The following is a 17500-nucleotide window of genomic DNA, read 5'->3' as shown; positions in this document are numbered from 1 at the left end:
CTCTGTCTCTCTCTCTCTCTGTCTCTCTCTCTCTCTCTCTCTCTCTCTTTCTCTCTCTCTCTTCTTCTTCCAGGTTCCTACAACCCTCTGACTCTAAGTCTGTTTACGTTGACCTATTTCTTCCTGGCCTGTTGGACCTATGGCCTGACTGTCTCAGCTGGAGTCTTCATCCCGTCTCTGCTCATAGGAGCAGCCTGGGGAAGACTGTTTGGGATACTGCTGGCTGCTATCACGCCTAACGGATCGGTGAGTGTGAGGGGGCTTTATGGCCCTCATTATGGGGGTTATATGGGGGTTATATGGCCATCATTATGGGGGTTATATGGATATCATTATGGGTGTTATATGGCCCTCACTCTGGGGGTTATATGGCCATCATTATGGGGGGGTATATGGCCATCATTATGGGGGTTATATGGCCATCATTATGGGGGTTATATGGCCATCATTATGGGGGTTATATGGCCATCATTATGGGGGGCCATCATTATGGGGGTTATATGGCCATCATTATTATATGGCCATCATTATGGGGGTTATATGGCCATCATTATGGGGGTTATATGGGGGGGGGTTATATGGCCATCATTATGGGGGGGGTATATGGCCATCATTATGGGGGTTATATGGCCATCATTATGGGGGGGGGTATATGGCCATCATTATGGGGGTTATATGGCCATCATTATGGGGGTTATATGGCCATCATTATGGGGGTTATATGGCCATCATTATGGGGGTTATATGGGGGTTATATGGCATTATGGGGGTTATATGTTATATGGGGGGGTTATATGGCCATCATTATGGGGGGGTTATATGGCCATCATTTATATGGGGGGGTTATATGGCCATCATTATGGGGGTTATATGGCCATCATCATTATGGGGGTTATATGGCCATCATTATGGGGGGGGTTATATGGCCATCATTATGGGGTTATATGGCCATTATTATGGGGGTTATATGGCCATCATTATGGGGGTTATATGGGGGTTATATGGCCATCATTATGGGGGTTATATGGCCATCATTATGGGGGTTATATGGCCATTATATGGACATCATTATGGGGGTTATATGGCCATCATTATGGGGGTTATATGGGGTTATATGGGGGTTATATGGCCATCATTATGGGGGCCATTATATGGCCATCATTATGGGGGTTATATGGCCATGGCCATCATTATGGGGGGGGGTTATATGGCCATCATTATGGGGGTTATATGGGGGTTATCATTATGGGGGTTATATGGCCATCATTATGGGGGTTATTATGGGGTTATATGGCCATCATTATGGGGGTTATATGGCCATCATTATGGGGGTTATATGGGGGGGTTATATGGACCTCATTATGGGGGTTATATGGGGTTATATGGCCATCACTATGGGGGGTTATATGGGGGTTATATGGCCATCATTATGGGGGTTATATGGCCATCATTATGGGGGTTATATGGGGGTTATATGGCCATCATTATGGGGGTTATATGGGGGTTATATGGCCATCATTATGGGGGTTATATGGCCATCATTATGGGGGTTATTATATGGGGGTTATATGGCCATCATTATGGGGGTTATATGGCCATCATTATGGGGGGGGTTATATGGCCATCATTATGGGGTTATATGGGGGTTATATGGCCATCATTATGGGGGGGGTTATTATGGGGGTTATCATTATGGGGGTTATATGGGGGGTTATATGGCCATCATTATGGGGGTTATATGGGGGGGGGTTATATGGCCATCATTATGGGGGTTATATGGGGGTTATATGGCCATCATTATGGGGGTTATATGGCCATCATTATATGGGGGGGTTATATGGCCATCATTATGGGGGTTATATGGCCATCATTTATATGGCCATCATTATGGGGGTTATATGGGGTTATATGGCCATCATTATGGGGGTTATATGGGGGGGGGGGTTATATGGCCATCATTATGGGGGTTATATGGCCATCATTATGGGGGTTATATGGGGGTTATATGGCCATCATTATGGGGTTTATATGGCCATCATTTTGGGGGTTATATGGCCATCATTATATGGGTTATATTATGGGGGTTATATGGCCATCATTATGGGGGTTATATGGCCATCATTATGGGGGTTATATGGGGGGGTTATATGGCCATCATTATGGGGGGGGTTATATGGCCATCATTATGGGGGGGGGTTATATGGCCATCATTATGGGGGTTATATGGCCACCTCATTATGGGGGTTATATCATTATGGGGGTTATATGGCCATCATTATGGGGGTTATATGGCCATCATTATGGGGGTTATATGGCCATCATTATGGGGGTTATATGGCCCTCATTATGGGGGGGTTATATGGACATCATTATGGGGGTTATATGGGGGTTATATGGGGGTTATATGGCCATCATTATGGGGGTTATATGGCCATCATTATGGGGGTTTATTATATGGTCATCATTATGGGGGTTATATGGGGGTCATATATGGACCATCATTATGGGGGGGGTATATTATGGGGGTTATATGGCCATCATTATGGGGGTTATATGGACATCATTTATGGGGGTTATATGGCCCTCATTATGGGGGTTATATGGCCCTCATTATATGGGGGTTATATGGCCATTATCATTATATGGGGGTTATATGGCCATCATTATATGGGGGTTATATGGCCATCATTATATGGGGGTTATATGGCCATCATTATATGGGGGTTATATGGCCATCATTATATGGGGGTTATATGGCCATCATTGTGGGGTTAAATGGCCATCATTGTGGGGGTTATATGGACATCATTGTGGGGGTTATATGGACATCATTGTGGGGGTTATATGGCCATCATTATGGGCTTATATGGCATCATTCTCCCCATTGTGCCACACTGTTAAGACTCTTTGTATGGCATGCTCAAATCTCCCAGTCAATTAATCCCAACAAAATGACAGGTTGACCCCAATACAGTACACATTACTCTGGTGTGAACCCCGTAGTGCTCTCTGGTTTGAACCCCGTAGTGCTCTCTGGTTTGAACCCCGTAGTGCTCTCTGGTCTGAACCCCGTGGTGCTCTCTGGTTTGAACCCCGTAGTGCTCTCTGGTCTGAACCCCGTAGTGCTCTCTGGTCTGAACCCCGTAGTGCTCTCTGGTCTGAACCCCGTAGTGCTCTCTGGTTTGAACCCCGTAGTGCTCTCTGGTTTGAACCCCGTAGTGCTCTCTGGTTTGAACCCCGTAGTGCTCTCTGGTTTGAACCCCGTAGTGCTCTCTGGTTTGAACCCCGTAGTGCTCTCTGGTTTGAACCCCGTAGTGCTCTCTGGTTTGAACCCCGTAGTGCTCTCTGGTTTGAACCCCGTAGTGCTCTCTGGTTTGAACCCCGTAGTGTTCTCTGGTTTGAACCCCGTAGTGCTCTCTGGTTTGAACCCCGTAGTGCTCTCTGGTTTGAACCCCGTAGTGCTCTCTGGTTTGAACCCCGTAGTGCTCTCTGGTTTGAACCCCGTAGTGCTCTCTGGTCTGAACCCCGTAGTGCTCTCTGGTCTGAACCCCGTAGTGCTCTCTGGTTTGAACCCCGTAGTGCTCTCTGGTTTGAACCCCGTAGTGCTCTCTGTGCTCTTTCTGGTGAACCCCGTAGTGCTCTCTGGTTTGAACCCCGTAGTGCTCTCTGGTTTGAACCCCGTAGTGCTCTCTGGTTTGAACCCCGTAGTGCTCTCTGGTTTGAACCCCGTAGTGTTCTCTGGTTTGAACCCCGTAGTGCTCTCTGGTTTGAACCCCGTAGTGCTCTCTGGTTTGAACCCCGTAGTGCTCTCTGGTTTGAACCCCGTAGTGCTCTCTGGTTTGAACCCCGTAGTGCTCTCTGGTTTGAACCCCGTAGTGCTCTCTGGTTTGAACCCCGTAGTGCTCTCTGGTTTGAACCCCGTAGTGTGCTCTCTGGTTTGAACCCCGTAGTGCTCTCTGGTCTGAACCCCATAGTGCTCTCTGGTCTGAACCCCGTAGTGCTCTCTGGTCTGAACCCCATAGTGCTCTCTGGTTTGAACCCCGTAGTGCTCTCTGGTCTGAACCCCATAGTGCTCTCTGGTTTGAACCCCGTAGTGCTCTCTGGTCTGAACCCCATAGTGCTCTCTGGTCTGAACCCCGTAGTGCTCTCTGGTCTGAACCCCATAGTGCTCTCTGGTCTGAACCCCGTAGTGCTCTCTGGTCTGAACCCCGTAGTGCTCTCTGGTTTGAACCCCGTAGTGCTCTCTGGTCTGAACCCCGTAGTGCTCTCTGGTTTGAACCCCGTAGTGCTCTCTGGTCTGAACCCCGTAACCCCATGCTCTCTGGTCTGAACCCCTCTCTGGTTTGAACCCCGTAGTGCTCTCTGGTTTGAACCCCGTAGTGCTCTCTGGTTTGAACCCCTGGTAGTGCTCTCTGGTCTGAACCCCGTAGTGCTCTCTGGTTTGAACCCCGTAGTGCTCTCTGGTCTGAACCCCGTAGTGCTCTCTGGTCTGAACCCCGTAGTGCTCTCTGGTCTGAACCCCGTAGTGCTCTCTGGTCTGAACCCCGTAGTGCTCTCTGGTTTGAACCCCGTAGTGCTCTCTGGTCTGAACCCCGTAGTGCTCTCTGGTCTGAACCCCGTAGTGCTCTCTGGTCTGAACCCCGTAGTGCTCTCTGGTCTGAACCCCGTAGTGCTCTCTGGTCTGAACCCCATAGTGCTCTCTGGTTTGAACCCCGTAGTGCTCTGGTTTGGTTTGAACCCCGTAGTGCTCTCTGGTTTGAACCCCGTAGTGCTCTCTGGTTTGAACCCCGTAGTGCTCTCTGGTCTGAACCCCGTAGTGCTCTCTGGTCTGAACCCCATAGTGCTCTCTGGTCTGAACCCCGTAGTGCTCTCTGGTCTGAACCCCGTAGTGCTCTCTGGTCTGAACCCCGTAGTGCTCTCTGGTGTGAACCCCGTAGTGCTCTCTGGTTTGAACCCCGTAGTGCTCTCTGGTTTGAACCCCGTAGTGCTCTCTGGTTTGAACCCCGTAGTGCTCTCTGGTGTGAACCCCGTAGTGCTCTCTGGTTTGAACCCCGTAGTGCTCTCTGGTTTGAACCCCGTAGTGCTCTCTGGTTTGAACCCCGTAGTGCTCTCTGGTTTGAACCCCGTAGTGCTCTCTGGTTTGAACCCTGTGTGCTCTCTGGTCTGAACCCCGTAGTGCTCTCTGGTTTGAAACCCCGTAGTGCTCTCTGGTCTGAACCCCGTAGTGCTCTCTGGTTTGGACCCCGTAGTGCTCTCTGGTCTGAACCCCGTAGTGCTCTCTGGTCTGAACTCCATAGTGCTCTCTGTGAATGCTTGGTGGGGGCCTGCTGCTCTTCAACAGCTGCTTTGACCAACACAGACATGGCATCGTACACTGGCCAGATTGGTGTCAATAATGTCTGTGTGTCGCTCTCTTTCTCAGGTTTGGGCCGTTCCAGGGAAGTATGCTTTAATGGGAGCTGCAGCACAACTGGGTGAGTGTCATTCCTGGGGTCCTTCCTCTGGTGTAGAGATGTCACACTGACTGTTTACCTGATAGTGTCATTCCTGGGGTCCTTCCTCTGGTGTAGAGATGTCACACTGACTGTTTACCTGATAGTGTCATTCCTATCAGTCTGGTGTAGAGATGTCACACTGACTGTTTACCTGATTTGTCTTCATGCATTTTAATGTAATAATGCAATTCCTCCCCCTGTCCAGAAGGGGGCATAGTGAGAATGACTTTCAGTTTAAGTCATGATGTATTAGTAATAGATATAGTTAGTAGTAGTAGTAGTAGTAGATATAGTGTGTATATATATATATATCTCAAACTTTTGGCCACGACTGTATATACAGTATATACATACATATATTATGCATGTATGTATGTATGTATGTATGTATGTATGTATGTATGTATGTATGTGTGTGTGTGTGTGTGTGTGTGTGTGTGTGTGTGTATATATATAGTGTACATACTGTATATACAGTCGTGGCCAAAAGTTTTGAGAATGACACAAATATTAATTTCCACAAAGTTTGCTGCTTCAGTGTCTTTAGATATTTTTGTCAGATGTTACTATGGAATACTGAAGTATAATTACAAGCATTTCTTAAGTGTCAAAGGCTTTTATTGACAATTACAAGGAAGTTGATGCAAAGAGTCAATATTTGCAGTGTTGACCCTTCTTTTTCAAGACCTCGGCACTCCACCCTGGCATGCTGTCAATTAACTTCTGGACCACATCCTGACTGATGGCAGCCCATTCTTGCATAATCAATGCTTGGAGTTTGTCAGAATTTGTCTGTTTTTGTTTGTCTCCCTTGGCTGATAAACAACCCCACACATGAATGGTCTCAGGATGCTTTACTGTTGGCATGACACAGGACTGATGGTAGCGTTCACCTTCAAATCAAATCAAATGTATTTATATAGCCCTTCGTACATCAGCTGATATCTCAAAGTGCTGTACAGAAACCCAGCCTAAAAAACCCCAAACAGCAAGCAATGCAGGTGTAGAAGCACAGTGGCTAGGAAAAACTCCCTAGAAAGGCCAAAACCTAGGAAGAAACCTAGAGAGGAACCAACCATGTGGGGTGGCCAGTCCTCTTCTGGCTGTGCCGGGTGGAGATTATAACAGAACATGGCCAAGATGTTCAAATGACCAGCATGGTCCAATAATAATAAGGCAGAACAGTTGAAACTGGAGCTGCAGCATGGCCAGGTGGACTGGGGACAGCAAGGAGTCATCATGTCAGGTAGTCCTGAGGCATGGTCCTAGGGCTCAGGTCCTCTGAGAGAGAGAAAGAGAGAAAGAGAGAAAGAGAGAAAGAGAGAATTAGAGAGAGCACACTTAAATTCACACAGGACACCGAATAGGACAGGAGAAGTACTCCAGATATAACAAACTGACCCTAGCCCCCCGACACATAAACTACTGCAGCATAAATACTGGAGGCTGAGACAGAAGGGGTCAGGAGACACTGTGGCCCCATCCGAGGACACCCCCGGACAGGGCCAAACAGGAAGGATATAACCCCACCCATTTGCCAAAGCACAGACCCCACACCACTAGAGGGATATCTTCAACTACCAACCCTGAGACAAGGCCGAGTATAGCGTTGAAATGTCTTCTCCGGACAAGCTTTTTTCCAGATGCCCCAAACAATCAGAAAGGGGATTCATCAGAGAAAATGACTTTACCCCAGTCTTCAGCAGTCCAATCCCTGTACCTTTTGCAGAATATCAGTCTGTCCCTGATGTTTTTCCTGGAGAGAAGTGTCTACTTTGCTGCCCTTCTTGACACCAGGCCATCCTCAAAGTCTTTGCCTCACTGTGTGTGCAGATGCACTCACACCTGCCTGCTGCCATTCCTGAGCAAGCTCTGTACTAGTGGTGCCCCGATCCTGCAGCTGAATCAACTTTAGGAGACGGTCCTGGCGCTTGCTGGACTTTCTTGGGCGATTAAACTGCTCTCCTTGAAGTTCTTGATAATCTGATAAATGGTTGATTTTGATGCAATCTTACTGGCAGCAATATCCTTGCCTTTGAAGCCCTTTTTGTGCAAAGCAATGATGACGGCACGTGTTTCCTTGCAGGTAACCATGGTTGACAGAGGAAGAACAATGATTCCAAGCACCACCCTCCTTTTGAAGCTTCCAGTCTGTTATTCAACTCAATCATGACAGAGTGATCTCCAGCCTTGTCCTCGTTAACACTCACACCTGTGTTAACGAGAGAATCACTGACATGATGTCAGCTGGTCCTTTTGTGGCAGGGCTGAAATGCAGTGGAAATGTTTCTTTGGGGGGGGGATTCAGTTCATTTGCATGGCAAAGAGGGACTTTGCAATTCATCTGATCACTCTTCATAACATTCTGGAGTATATGCAAATTGCCATCATACAAACTGAGGCAGCAGACTTTGTGAAAATGAATATTTGTGTCATTCTCAAAACTTTTGGCCACGACTGTACGTTCTGTATTAATAATAAGTAATGTAATGTCTCGTCCTCTCCTCTAGGGGGCATAGTGAGGATGACTCTCACGACTGTATATACTGTATTAATAATAAGTAATGTAATGTCTCCTCCTCTCCTCTAGGGGGCATCGTGAGGATGACTCTCAGTTTAACAGTCATCATGGTGGAGGCAACAGGAAACGTGACATACGGTCTCCCCATCATGTTGGTGCTGCTGACGGCCAAGATAGTAGGGGACTACTTTGTGGAGGTGAGTCTGAGGCACATATAATGAGACTGTGTGAGAGTGCCCTGTCCACTGAGACTGTGGGAGACTGCCCTACCCACTGAGACTGTGTGAGAGTGCCCTGTCCACTGAGACTGTGGGAGACTGTGTGAGAGTGAAGTGTTGCATCTCATCTCAGTATCTGTGGTGTTGCTCGTGGCAACAGAAGTCTCAGTTGACCGTTTGTCGTTCTGAGGTTCAGTCTGTGCAGTAATCCATCTGGTCGTTCTGAGGTTCAGTCTGTGTAGTAATCCCTCTGGTTGTTCTGAGGTTCAGTCTGTGCAGTAATCCATCTGGTCGTTCTGAGGTTCAGTCTGTGTAGTAATCCATCTGGTCGTTCTGAGGTTCAGTCTGTGTAGTAATCCATCTGGTCGTTCTGAGGTTCAGTCTGTGTAGTAATCCATCTGGTCGTTCTGAGGTTCAGTCTGTGTAGTAATCCCTCTGGTTGTTCTGAGGTTCAGTCTGTGCAGTAATCCATCTGGTCGTTCTGAGGTTCAGTCTGTGTAGTAATCCATCTGGTTGTTCTGAGGTTCAGTCTGTGCAGTAATCCATCTGGTTGTTCCTCAGGGTTGTTCTGAGGTTCAGTCTGTGTAGTAATCCATCTGGTCGTTCTGAGGTTCAGTCTGTGTAGTAATCCATCTGGTCGTTCTGAGGTTCAGTCTGTGTAGTAATCCCTCTGGTTGTTCTGAGGTTCAGTCTGTGTAGTAATCCCTCTGGTCGTTCTGAGGTTCAGTCTGTGTAGTAATCCATCTGGTTGTTCTGAGGTTCAGTCTGTGTAGTAATCCCTCTGGTCGTTCTGAGGTTCAGTCTGTGTAGTAATCCATCTGGTTGTTCCTCAGGGTCTGTATGACATCCACATCAAGCTGCAGAGTGTTCCCTTCCTGCACTTGGAGGCCCCTGCCACCTCCCACTGGCTAACAGCCAGGTAAGCCACTCTCTCATTGGCCGACTGCTGAGTAGCCCTTCTCCTATTGGCTTACTGGCCGATGAGCTCGTTTCCCATTGACTTAACTACCAGTTGACCCTCTGACCTCACTACTCTCCTTTTTCTCTCTCTCTAAATCTCCCCCTGTCTCTCTAAATCTCCCCCTCTCTCTCTAAATCTCCCCCTCTCTCTCTAAATCTCTCCCCCCTCTCTCTAAATCTCTCCCTCCATCTTTCTCCACCTGGCCCTCCCTCTATCCTCCTTCCTCTCTCTCTAAATCTCTCCCCCTCTCTCTAAATCTCCCCCTCTCTCTCTAAATCTCTCCCCCTCTCTCTAAATCTCTCCATCTTTCTCCACCTGGCCCTCCCTCTATCCTCCTTCCTCTCTCTCTAAATCTCTCCCCCTCTCTCTAAATCTCCCCCTCTCTCTCTAAATCTCTCCCCCTCTCTCTAAATCTCTCCATCTCTCTCCACCTGGCCCTCCCTCCATCCTCCCCCTCTCTCTCTAAATCTCCCCCTCTCTCTCTAAATCTCTCCCTCCATCTCTCTCTCCACCTGGCCCTCCCTCCATCCTCCCCCTCTCTCTCTAAATCTCCCCCTCTCTCTCTAAATCTCTCCCTCCATCTCTCTCTCCACCTGGCCCTCCCTCCATCCTCCCCTCTCTCTCTAAATCTCTCCCTCCATCTCTCTCCACCTGGCCCTCCCTCCATCCTCCCCCTCTCTCTCTAAATCTCCCCCTCTCTCTCTAAATCTCTCCCTCCATCTCTCTCTCCACCTGGCCCTCCCTCCATCCTCCCCCTCTCTCTCTAAATCTCCCCCTCTCTCTCTAAATCTCTCCCTCCATCTCTCTCTCCACCTGGCCCTCCCTCCATCCTCCCCCTCTCTCTAAATCTCCCCCTCTCTCTCTAAATCTCTCCCTCCATCTCTCTCTCCACCTGGCCCTCCCTCCATCCTCCCCCTCTCTCTCTAAATCTCCCCCTCTCTCTCTAAATCTCTCCCTCCATCTCTCTCTCCACCTGGCCCTCCCTCCATCCTCCCCCTCTCTCTCTAAATCTCTCCCCCTCTCTCTAAATCTCCCCTCTCTCTCTAAATCTCTCCCCCTCTCTCTAAATCTCTCCATCTCTCTCCACCTGGCCCTCCCTCCATCCTCCCCCTCTCTCTCTAAATCTCCCCCTCTCTCTCTAAATCTCTCCCTCCATCTCTCTCTCCACCTGGCCCTCCCTCCATCCTCCCCCTCTCTCTCTCAATCTCCCCCTCTCTCTCTAAATCTCTCCCTCCATCTCTCTCCACCTGGCCCTCCCTCCATCCTCCCCCTCTCTCTCTAAATCTCCCCCTCTCTCTCTAAATCTCTCCCTCCATCTCTCTCTCCACCTGGCCCTCCCTCCATCCTCCCCCTCTCTCTCTAAATCTCCCCCTCTCTCTCTAAATCTCTCCCTCCATCTCTCTCTCCACCTGGCCCTCCCTCCATCCTCCCCCTCTCTCTCTAAATCTCCCCCTCTCTCTCTAAATCTCTCCCTCCATCTCTCTCTCCACCTGGCCCTCCCTCCATCCTCCCCCTCTCTCTCTAAATCTCCCCCTCTCTCTCTAAATCTCTCCCTCCATCTCTCTCTCCACCTGGCCCTCCCTCCATCCTCCCCCTCTCTCTAAATCTCTCCCCCTCTCTCTAAATCTCCCCCTCTCTCTCTAAATCTCTCCCCCTCTCTCTAAATCTCTCCATCTCTCTCCACCTGGCCCTCCCTCCATCCTCCCCCTCTCTCTCTAAATCTCCCCCTCTCTCTCTAAATCTCTCCCTCCCCTCTCTCTCCACCTGGCCCTCCCTCCATCCTCCCCCTCTCTCTCTAAATCTCCCCTCTCTCTCTAAATCTCTCCCTCCATCTCTCTCTCCACCTGGCCCTCCCTCCATCCTCCCCCTCTCTCTCTAATCTCTCCCTCCATCTCTCTCCACCTGGCCCTCCCTCCCTCCATCCTCCCCCTCTCTCTCTAAATCTCCCCCTCTCTCTCTAAATCTCTCCCTCCCCTCTCTCTCCACCTGGCCCTCCCTCCATCCTCCCCCTCTCTCTAAATCTCCCCCTCTCTCTAAATCTCTCCCTCCATCTCTCTCTCCACCTGGCCCTCCCTCCATCCTCCCCCTCTCTCTCTAAATCTCCCCCTCTCTCTCTAAATCTCTCCCTCCATCTCTCTCTCCACCTGGCCCTCCCTCCATCCTCCCCCTCTCTCTCTAAATCTCCCCCTCTCTCTCTAAATCTCTCCCTCCATCTCTCTCTCCACCTGGCCCTCCCTCCATCCTCCCCCTCTCTCTCTAAATCTGACTCCCCTCTCTCTAAATCTCCCCTCTCTCTCTAAATCTCTCCCCCTCTCTCTAAATCTCTCCATCTCTCTCCACCTGGCCCTCCCTCCATCCTCCCCCTCTCTCTCTAAATCTCCCCTCTCTCTCTAAATCTCTCCCTCCATCTCTCTCTCCACCTGGCCCTCCCTCCATCCTCCCCTCTCTCTCTAAATCTCCCCCTCTCTCTCTAAATCTCTCCCTCCATCTCTCTCTCCACCTGGCCCTCCCTCCATCCTCCCCCTCTCTCTCTAAATCTCCCCCTCTCTCTAAATCTCTCCCTCCATCTCTCTCCACCTGGCCCTCCCTCCATCCTCCCCCTCTCTCTCTAAATCTCCCCCTCTCTCTCTAAATCTCTCCCTCCATCTCTCTCTCCACCTGGCCCTCCCTCCATCCTCCCCTCTCTCTCTAAATCTCCCCCTCTCTCTCTAAATCTCCCCCTCTCTCTCTAAATCTCCCCCTCTCTCTAAATCTCTCCCCCGCTCTCTAAATCTCCCCTCTCCCTCCATCCTCCCCCTCTCTCTCCACCTGGCCCTCCCTCCATCCTCCCCTCTCTCTCTAAATCTCCCCCTCTCTCTCTAAATCTCTCCCTCCATCTCTCTCCACCTGGCCCTCCCTCCATCCTCCCCCTCTCTCTCTAAATCTCCCCCTCTCTCTCTAAATCTCTCCCTCCATCTCTCTCTCCACCTGGCCCTCCCTCCATCCTCCCCCTCTCTCTCTAAATCTCCCCCTCTCTCTCTAAATCTCCCCTCTCTCTCTAAATCTCCCCCTCTCTCTCTAAATCTCTCCCCCTCTCTCTAAATCTCTCCCCCTCTCTCTAAATCTCTCCCTCCATCTCTCTCCACCTGGCCCTCCCTCCATCCTCCCCTCTCTCTCTAAATCTCCCCTCTCTCTCTAAATCTCTCCCTCCATCTCTCTCTCCACCTGGCCCTCCCTCCATCCTCCCCCTCTCTCTCTAAATCTCCCCCTCTCTCTCTAAATCTCTCCCTCCATCTCTCTCCACCTGGCCCTCCCTCCATCCTCCCCCTCTCTCTCTAAATCTCCCCCTCTCTCTCTAAATCTCTCCCTCCATCTCTCTCTCCACCTGGCCCTCCCTCCATCCTCCCCCTCTCTCTAAATCTCCCCCTCTCTCTCTAAATCTCTCCCTCCATCTCTCTCCCACCTGGCCCTCCCTCCATCCTCCCCTCTCTCTCTAAATCTCCCCCTCTCTCTCTAAATCTCTCCCTCCCCTCTCTCTCCACCTGGCCCTCCCTCCATCCTCCCCCTCTCTCTCTAAATCTCCCCCTCTCTCTCTAAATCTCTCCCTCCATCTCTCTCTCCACCTGGCCCTCCCTCCATCCTCCCCCTCTCTCTCTAAATCTCTCCCTCCATCTCTCTCCACCTGGCCCTCCCTCCCTCCATCCTCCCCCTCTCTCTCTAAATCTCCCCCTCTCTCTAAATCTCTCCCTCCCCTCTCTCCCACCTGGCCCTCCCTCCATCCTCCCCCTCTCTCTCTAAATCTCTCCCTCCATCTCTCTCTCCACCTGGCCCTCCCTCCATCCTCCCCCTCTCTCTCTAAATCTCTCCCTCCATCTCTCTCTCCACCTGGCCCTCCCTCCATCCTCCCCCTCTCTCTCTAAATCTCTCCCTCCATCTCTCTCTCCACCTGGCCCTCCCTCCATCCTTCCTCTCTCTCAGGGAGGTGATGGGTGCCCCAGTCACCTGTTTTAACCGTATAGAAAAGGTTGGCACCATCGTGGACGTCCTTAGCAACACCTCCACCAATCACAACGGCTTCCCTGTCGTCGTGCCGGTCGCCGCTAGCGACGATGTATGGAAAGCTCCGCCTGAAGGCCATTCATTTCTTATAGTTGGGCTTGACTTCTAATTGGCTGAGAAAGTTGATTATCTCTGAACAGTCTATGACTCCTCCTTATTTCATTCATCCTTGCTTTCTGTCTTCTCTTTCACTCATCCCTTCATCCTCTCCTCAGCTGGGGAAGATCTGTGGACTCATCCTTCGTTCTCAGCTCATTGTTCTGCTCAAACACAAGGTGAGAGAGGCTCTAGGTGTCTGTCTTGTCGATCTGTCTGTCCTGTCTCTGTATTAATCTCTCTCACATTCTCTCCCCCCGGTCTCTCCATCCTCTCTTTCCTCTCAATTTCTCTCTCTCTCTCTCTCTCTCTCTCTCTCTCTCTCTCTCTCTCTCTCTCCTCTCTCTCTCTCTCTCTCTCTCTCTCTCTCTCTCTCTCTCTCTCTCTCTCTCTCTTTCTGTCTCTCTTCTCTCCTCTCTCTCCTCTCTTTCTGTCTCTCTCTCTTTCTCTCTCTCTCTCTCTTCTCTCTCTCTCTTTCTGTCTCTTCTCTCTCTCTCTCTCTCTCTCTCTCTCTCTCTCTCTCTCTAGGTCTCTCTCTCTCTCTCTCTCTCCTCTCTGTCTCTCATTCTCTCTCTTCTCTCTCCTCTCTCTCCTCTCTTTCTGTCTCTCTTCTCTCCTCTCTTTCTGTCTCTTTCTCTCTTTCTCTCCTCTCCTCTCTCTTTCTCTCTCTCTCTCTCTCTTCTCTCTCCTCTCTTTCTGTCTCTCTTCTCTCCTCTCTCTTTCTGTCTCTCTCTTTCTCTCTTCTCCTCTCTTCTCTCTCTCTCTCTTCTCTCTCCTCTCTTTCTGTCTCTCTTCTCTCTCTCTCTCTCTCTTCTCTCTCCGCTCTTTCTGTCTCTCTTCTCTCTTTCTGTCTCTCTCTCTTTCTCTCTTCTCTCCTCTCTCTTTCTCACTTCTGTCCTCTCTCTCTCTCTCCTCTCTCCTCTCTCTCTCTCCTCTCTCTGTCTCTGTCCAGGTGTTTGTAGAGCTGGCTCGGTCCAGGTTGACCCAGAGGAAGCTACAGCTGAAGGACTTTAGGGATGCCTACCCCCGCTTCCCCCCCATCCAGAGTATCCACGTCTCCCAGGATGAGAGGGAGTGCATGATGGACCTGACAGAGTTCATGAACCCTACACCCTACACCGTACCACAGGTATATACGGCCTTCAGAAAGGACTCCTTGGTGAATTCCACATTTTGTTGTTACACACATTTACACACAACATCCCATAATGACAAAGTGAAAACTACAATGTTATCTCCTATCACAGCCATTAAACTCTGTAACTGTTTTTAAGTCACCATTGACCTCATGGTGAAATCCCCGAGCGGTTTCCTTCCTCTCCGGCAACTGAGTTAGGAAGGACGCCTGTATCTTTGTAGTGACTGGGTGTATTGATGCACCATCCAAAGTGTAATTAATAACTTCACCATGTTCAAAGGGATATTCACTGTCTGCTTTTTAAATTTGGACCCATCTAGGAGTTGTGGAGTAACAGAGTGCATTTAGAAAGTAACCTACCAACCCTGTCGACCAATAGGAGCCCTTTGTGAGGCAGTGGTAAACCTCCCTGGTCTTTATGGTTGAATCTGTGTTTGTAATTCACTGAGGGACCTTACAGGGACCACACACGCAGAGTACACACCCCCCCCTCCCCCTCTCTCTCCCCCAACAGGAGACGTCTCTTCCTCGTGTGTTTAAGTTGTTCAGAGCTCTGGGTCTCAGGCACCTGGTGGTAGTGGACAGCGAGAACAGGGTGAGTTACTGGTGTGTGTGTGTGTGTGTACACCTACAGTACTGTGTGTGTGTGTGCACCTACAGTACTGTGTGTGTGTGTGTGTGTGTGTGTGTGTACACCTACAGTACTGTGTGTGTGTGTGTGTGTGTGTGTGTGTGTGTGTGTGTGTGTGTGTGTGTGTGTGTGTGTGTGTGTGTGTGTACACCTACAGTACTGTGTGTGTGTGTACACCTACAGTACTGTGTGTGTGTGTGTGTGTGTGTGTGTGTACACCTACAGTACTGTGTGTGTGTGTGTGTGTACACCTACAGTACTGTGTGTGTGTGTGTGTGTACACCTACAGTACTGTGTGTGTGTGTGTGTGTGTACACCTACAGTACTGTGTGTGTGTGTGTGTGTGTGTACACCTACAGTACTGTGTGTGTGTGTGTGTGTGTGTGTACACCTACAGTACTGTGTGTGTGTGTGTACACCTACAGTACTGTGTGTGTGTGTGTACACCTACAGTACTGTGTGTGTGTGTGTGTGTGTGTGTGTGTGTGTGTGTGTGTGTGTGTGTGTGTGTGTGTGTGTGTGTGTGTGTGTGTGTACACCTACAGTACTGTGTGTGTGTGTGTGTGTGTGTGTGTGTATACACCTACGGTACTGTGTGTGTGTGTGTGTGTGTGTACACCTACGGTACTGTGTGTGTGTGTGTGTGTGTGTGTGTGTGTGTGTACACCTACAGTACTGTGTGTGTGTGTGTGTGTGTGTGTACACCTACAGTACTGTGTGTGTGTGTGTGTACACCTACAGTACTGTGTGTGTGTGTGTACACCTACGGTACTGTGTGTGTGTGTGCACCTACGGTACTGTGTGTGAGTGATAATATATATGTATATATATGAGCTGGTGTGTATAGGTTCAACTATATAGATGTTCTATGTGTTAATAGCATATATTCAATATTTTGTTCAGAATAAATTTTTCTACAAATGATGTCCTATTCCCTATATAGTGTCCTTAAATTACCTGGGACCAGTCTCTGTTCTCTAATGATAATGTAGTATTCCCTATATAGTGTCCTTAAACCACCTGGGACCAGTCCCTGTTTGGTATAACCTGTCTCTTCTCTCTATAGGTTGTAGGTCTGGTATAACCTGTCTCTACTCTCTATAGGTTGTAGGTATAACCTGTCTCTTCTCTCTATAGGTTGTAGGTATAACCTGTCTCTTCTCTCTATAGGTTGTAGGTTTGGTATAACCTGTCTCTTCTCTCTATAGGTTGTAGGTATAACCTGTCTCTTCTCTCTATAGGTTGTAGGTTTGGTATAACCTGTCTCTTCTCTCTATAGGTTGTAGGTCTGGTATAACCTGTCTCTTCTCTCTATAGGTTGTCGGTATAACCTGTCTCTTCTCTCTATAGGTTGTAGGTTTGGTATAACCTGTCTCTTCTCTCTATAGGTTGTAGGTCTGGTATAACCTGTCTCTTCTCTCTATAGGTTGTCGGTATAACCTGTCTCTTCTCTCTATAGGTTGTAGGTCTGGTATAACCTGTCTCTTCTCTCTATAGGTTGTAGGTATAACCTGTCTCTTCTCTCTATAGGTTGTCGGTATAACCTGTCTCTACTCTCTATAGGTTGTCGGTATAACCTGTCTCTTCTCTCTACAGGTCGTAGGTCTGGTATAACCTGTCTCTTCTCTCTATAGGTTGTAGGTATAACCTGTCTCTTCTCTCTATAGGTTGTAGGTCTGGTATAACCTGTCTCTTCTCTCTATAGGTTGTCGGTATAACCTGTCTCTTCTCTCTATAGGTTGTAGGTATAACCTGTCTCTTCTCTCTATAGGTTGTAGGTATAACCTGTCTCTTCTCTCTATAGGTTGTCGGTATAACCTGTCTCTTCTCTCTATAGGTTGTAGGTCTGGTATAACCTGTCTCTTCTCTCTATAGGTTGTAGGTATAACCTGTCTCTTCTCTCTATAGGTTGTAGGTATAACCTGTCTCTTCTCTCTATAGGTTGTAGGTATAACCTGTCTCTTCTCTCTATAGGTTGTAGGTCTGGTATAACCTGTCTCTTCTCTCTATAGGTTGTAGGTATAACCTGTCTCTACTCTCTATAGGTTGTAGGTATAACCTGTCTCTTCTCTCTATAGGTTGTAGGTATAACCTGTCTCTTCTCTCTACAGGTCGTAGGTCTGGTGACCAGGAAGGACTTGGCTCGCTACCACCTGGGGAAACACGGACTGGAGGAGATGCAACTGGCTCAGACATGATGCACATCCTACTATTATTACTACCACACACACACACACACACACACACACACAAGAGACTACACTGGTCACCTGTTGCCTAGTTACCTGTGAGACCCCCCAATCTATGCATTCTGATTCTCCCGGGGTTAGAGGTCCTTGTCAATCACCGATGCCAAAACAGTCCGTCTGACTTTCACCATAACAGCATAACAACTACAGCCT

General features: G+C 49.1%; 1 protein-coding gene across 2 annotated transcripts in view; it reads left to right on the top strand.

Moving 5' to 3' along the window:
- Nucleotides 1–17350, top strand: part of clcn7 (chloride channel 7) — a 56596-nt gene extending 39246 nt beyond the window's left edge. Inside the window, exons 17-25 of one of the 2 annotated variants that reach the window (XM_042317194.1) lie at nucleotides 74–246; nucleotides 5423–5474; nucleotides 8086–8213; nucleotides 9068–9153; nucleotides 13153–13285; nucleotides 13449–13508; nucleotides 14282–14458; nucleotides 14982–15062; nucleotides 17210–17350. In XM_042317194.1, the coding sequence (XP_042173128.1) occupies nucleotides 74–246; nucleotides 5423–5474; nucleotides 8086–8213; nucleotides 9068–9153; nucleotides 13153–13285; nucleotides 13449–13508; nucleotides 14282–14458; nucleotides 14982–15062; nucleotides 17210–17296 (977 nt within the window). In that variant the 3' untranslated portion in view covers nucleotides 17297–17350. Of the gene's footprint in view, nucleotides 1–73; nucleotides 247–5422; nucleotides 5475–8085; nucleotides 8214–9067; nucleotides 9154–13152; nucleotides 13286–13448; nucleotides 13509–14281; nucleotides 14459–14981; nucleotides 15063–16694; nucleotides 16728–17209 lie in introns of those variants that run through there. The other variant, XM_042317195.1, reaches the window with a different exon arrangement.
- Nucleotides 17351–17500: the final 150 nt, after the last annotated feature.

This window comes from Oncorhynchus tshawytscha, unplaced genomic scaffold, assembly GCF_018296145.1.
Source record: "Oncorhynchus tshawytscha isolate Ot180627B unplaced genomic scaffold, Otsh_v2.0 Un_scaffold_2711_pilon_pilon, whole genome shotgun sequence".
NCBI lineage: Eukaryota > Metazoa > Chordata > Actinopteri > Salmoniformes > Salmonidae > Oncorhynchus > Oncorhynchus tshawytscha.
The sequence above is the reverse complement of the archived record's forward strand: the minus strand, read 5'-3'. Positions and strand labels throughout refer to the sequence as shown.